Source organism: Arachis ipaensis, chromosome B04 (genome assembly GCF_000816755.2).
Source record: "Arachis ipaensis cultivar K30076 chromosome B04, Araip1.1, whole genome shotgun sequence".
NCBI classification, from domain to species: Eukaryota; Viridiplantae; Streptophyta; class Magnoliopsida; order Fabales; family Fabaceae; genus Arachis; species Arachis ipaensis.
In genome coordinates, this window is record NC_029788.2 from 2764240 (window position 1) to 2767612 (window position 3373).

General features: G+C 34.8%; 1 protein-coding gene across 10 annotated transcripts in view; it reads right to left on the reverse strand.

Moving 5' to 3' along the window:
* LOC107638229 (mannosyl-oligosaccharide 1,2-alpha-mannosidase MNS1-like) overlaps positions 1-2113 on the reverse strand; it is a 3527-nt gene extending 1414 nt beyond the window's left edge. For 2 of the 10 annotated variants that reach the window (XM_021120446.1, XM_021120447.1), the window contains exons 1-2: positions 1299-1748; positions 770-958 (exon numbers count right to left, since the gene is read on the reverse strand). In XM_021120446.1, the coding sequence (XP_020976105.1) occupies positions 770-958; positions 1299-1352 (243 nt within the window). In that variant the 5' untranslated portion in view covers positions 1353-1748. The other 8 variants (XR_002360495.1, XM_016341387.2, XR_002360494.1 and 5 more) reach the window with 8 other exon arrangements.

Sequence of the window (3373 nt, forward strand, 5' to 3'; positions counted from 1 at the left end):
ATTTTATATATTGAGTTTATGTACTTTACATTTCTTAAAAAATTAAGTTAATATGTACACTATCAGAATAATGTCTGAATAAGTTAATATGACAACGAATACAATAAAGCATAACCAAAACCATAAAAATTAAAAATCAAACAGAGTAGCATCGCAAACAATTGAAACAAATCTAAGAAAATTCCACATATAAATTCAGGAAGCTTTCAGGAATAGAGTTAAAAAGAACAATTTTTTTTTAAAAATTTCGACGGGGCCTACAGCTTAATTCCAAACAAATATAGAGATGTGATTGAAGAAAGGCAAAAAAGAATTGCAATGGTAACTATAACATGCTCAATGTACAGAGTAAAAAGCTACACCCATTCTCGGGCTTTTTGAAACTGTTGATCAACACTCATGATGTATAGTGTATCAAGTGAATCTATTAAAGTTGCCCAAGACCTCCAAAACTGTTGACACCACTCTTTGATTGAGGCTGGCATCGCCAGGGGGGAAATAGTTACTAAATATTAACGAAAAAAATAACTAATTGATAATAGAAACAGTTATTTGTACAACCACAATAAGCATTTTACTTCATCAAAATTATAATGCATACTATTTTTTGCATTGCAGTAAAAAATAGTAAACAAAATCAGGCATTGCAAAAACACCATAGTGTCATATTCAAAAGAAAGAAGCTGAACTACTAACTTTAGACCAAAAGCTTTAAAGTTGATTGTTCATATATAATTACCATACTTATAATCTGGGACAAAAAGAATACCTGAAGTTCATCTTGGCCCCATGGATACTTCTCATAAGTTCCCCAAGCATGGAGCATAGCTTCTTTTACTTTTTCTCTTCTCTCGATGTCAACTGGACCATCTACGATCTCTTTACTAGACTTGGTAGTTTTCCTCCTTAAGGCAATTTCCCCAACTTTACCACCATGGGCATTATTTAGCTCTTCCAACTGAAACAAGACCAATTGCTTACTCCCCGAAATAGCATATTATTAAAATTGAAAAACATTTCTCATGACAAAATATTATATTAACCAAATAAGAAACCTGTGCTGTATACAAACAGATCCAAAAAAAAAGTGCAATTAGTATCAAAAGATGAGGATTTAGCTTTATATAAGATTGAATAGAGAACGAGAAATTAAACTATGGATTTCAATCAGTTTGATGCAGGACTGATGCAGACAACACCAAACATATATGATCATTTTGTTAGTTGTGTTTGTTTCTTGTGATTGCAACATACAATGAACAAATGTACAAAAAGTTAGGCGCTTTACATCTTCTTACAAGATTTTGCATATCAGTAATTTCTTTCCGTAACTCCTCAACTTCTACCTGCATTTCACAGAACAATTAATAATGTCTGCAAAATGAACTTATGCAAAAACCAAAAGGATTTCAGCTTCCCTTAAAAAGAAATTTGAATAGGAAATGAAAACAAAGTTCTACTTCAAAATCATCTACATGAATGAACCATCCTAGTTGTGCCTACCTCTAATTAGTAATTACAGCATTCTCAAGTCTCAACCTAGTAACAACTTGGTTGTTTAGCAATAAAAAACAGTAGTTCCATATAATTCAGCTCCAATGTTTCCTTCAGAGTTAATCTACAGTCTAATTCCAACAAATTAACGACTATGCAACTAATTAAAAGCCTCAATTGAGCAGATCCCTACAGAATCTTTGACTAATTACTAAGCTGAAAACCAATTCACTATTATAAATAATTCTGAGGGTTAGGGTTTACAGCGTACAGGGAAGAGGGAGGGAGCGGCGGCGGAGGGAGCGTGGATGGAGGGTTTGCGAGAGAGAGTGAGCGCCGAGCGGGGAGGCCTTGCCAGAGAGAGTGACGGCCGAGGGAGGGTCAGGGTTTACAGCATACAGGGGAGACGGAATGAGCGACCACAGACGGAAGGTGGATGGACGGAGGAAGCGCCGGCAGAGGGAGCGCCGACGGATGCATTGCGACAGAGGAGAGAGTGCGAGCGCCGGCGATGAGAGGAGATAGTGTGTTAGGGTTTCTTCGGAATTTTTAGGCGCATGAGCGCGGGCGTCAGAGAAGCGTAGTCTGAGTTTGGGAGCGCGCCACGGGGAATTTAAATTTTGAGTGAATACCCATCCGCCGGTTTCTGACAATTATTTTAAAAGGACAACGAGGCCCCGAAAAAAAAAAATACTCAATCCGGTCCCTGCTAAATTTTTTTGGGACTGATTAATCCCTGTGCTAAAAAAAACAACATTGATTTTTTTTTTGCACAAGGGCCTCGTTGTCTTTTCGAGATAATTGTCAATAGCCGAGTTGGATTTTTTTTGTCAAGGGCCTCGTTGTCTTTCGAGATAATTGTTAGGGGCTAATTTGAGTTTTTCTCTTAAATTTTTTAGTTGGAATCTTTTCGTCATGTTTTTTCAGGACAGTTGAAACTATGAGAATCGAACCCATAATTAACTCGATCAGTGAGTTATGGATCCTCTCCCTTTTTTAACAATTGAATAAGTAAAGTGTAATTTTTCACCATTAATTTTATAAGTGGGACCAAAAATAAATATAAAAAAAGTAATAAAAGATTAAATATCACATTTTACACTCTCAATTTTTTTTAACTCCGATCATAACTAAAAAAATAAAATGTACAAGATCCACAATAATGTTGGTGTAGCAGTAAAAACATACTACAGTCTAGGAAAAACATTTTTACAGAGAACACCAATTGAAAAAACAAGCCTAACTCGCCAACAAATTTAACTTACTGACCAATTTCAACAACAAAAAATTTAGTTTAGCAACAAATTCAATTCACTAGTAATTTTTAGCAACAAAAATATAGTTCAAAAGATGATTTATAGCAACAAATTCAATTCAATAGCAACAATAAATTTAGTTCAATACAGCAACAAATTGACAGCAAGAAAAGATGGTTCAACAAAGTTAACAGGGACAAAGGAAAAAGAAAAATTGAAAAGGATAGAAATTTTTTATGACGACTTTCATCCAAATATACATATTATCAAATAATCCCCATATTATAATTTGATGTTTTTTAAAATATTATCAAATAATCCCCATAAAAATAGTTATCGTTACAATTTGATATTTTTTTAACGGAAGTTCTTATTGTCTAAAAATAATAATGTCTGGGATCGAAGTTAGGGGTGGCAACGAGATGGATAGGGGCGAGTTTTTGTTCTACTCGATCCCGCTCCACCGTACAACAACTTGCATGGAACCCGTCTCGCTTCTATTTGCGGGTAGTAAAACGTTGAACCCTAATCCGCTTCTGCGGGTACCCGTCTCGCCCCTACCCGCTCTTATAATTATTAAAATTCAATAAATAAAATTAAATTTCAAAATTTATATAACTATC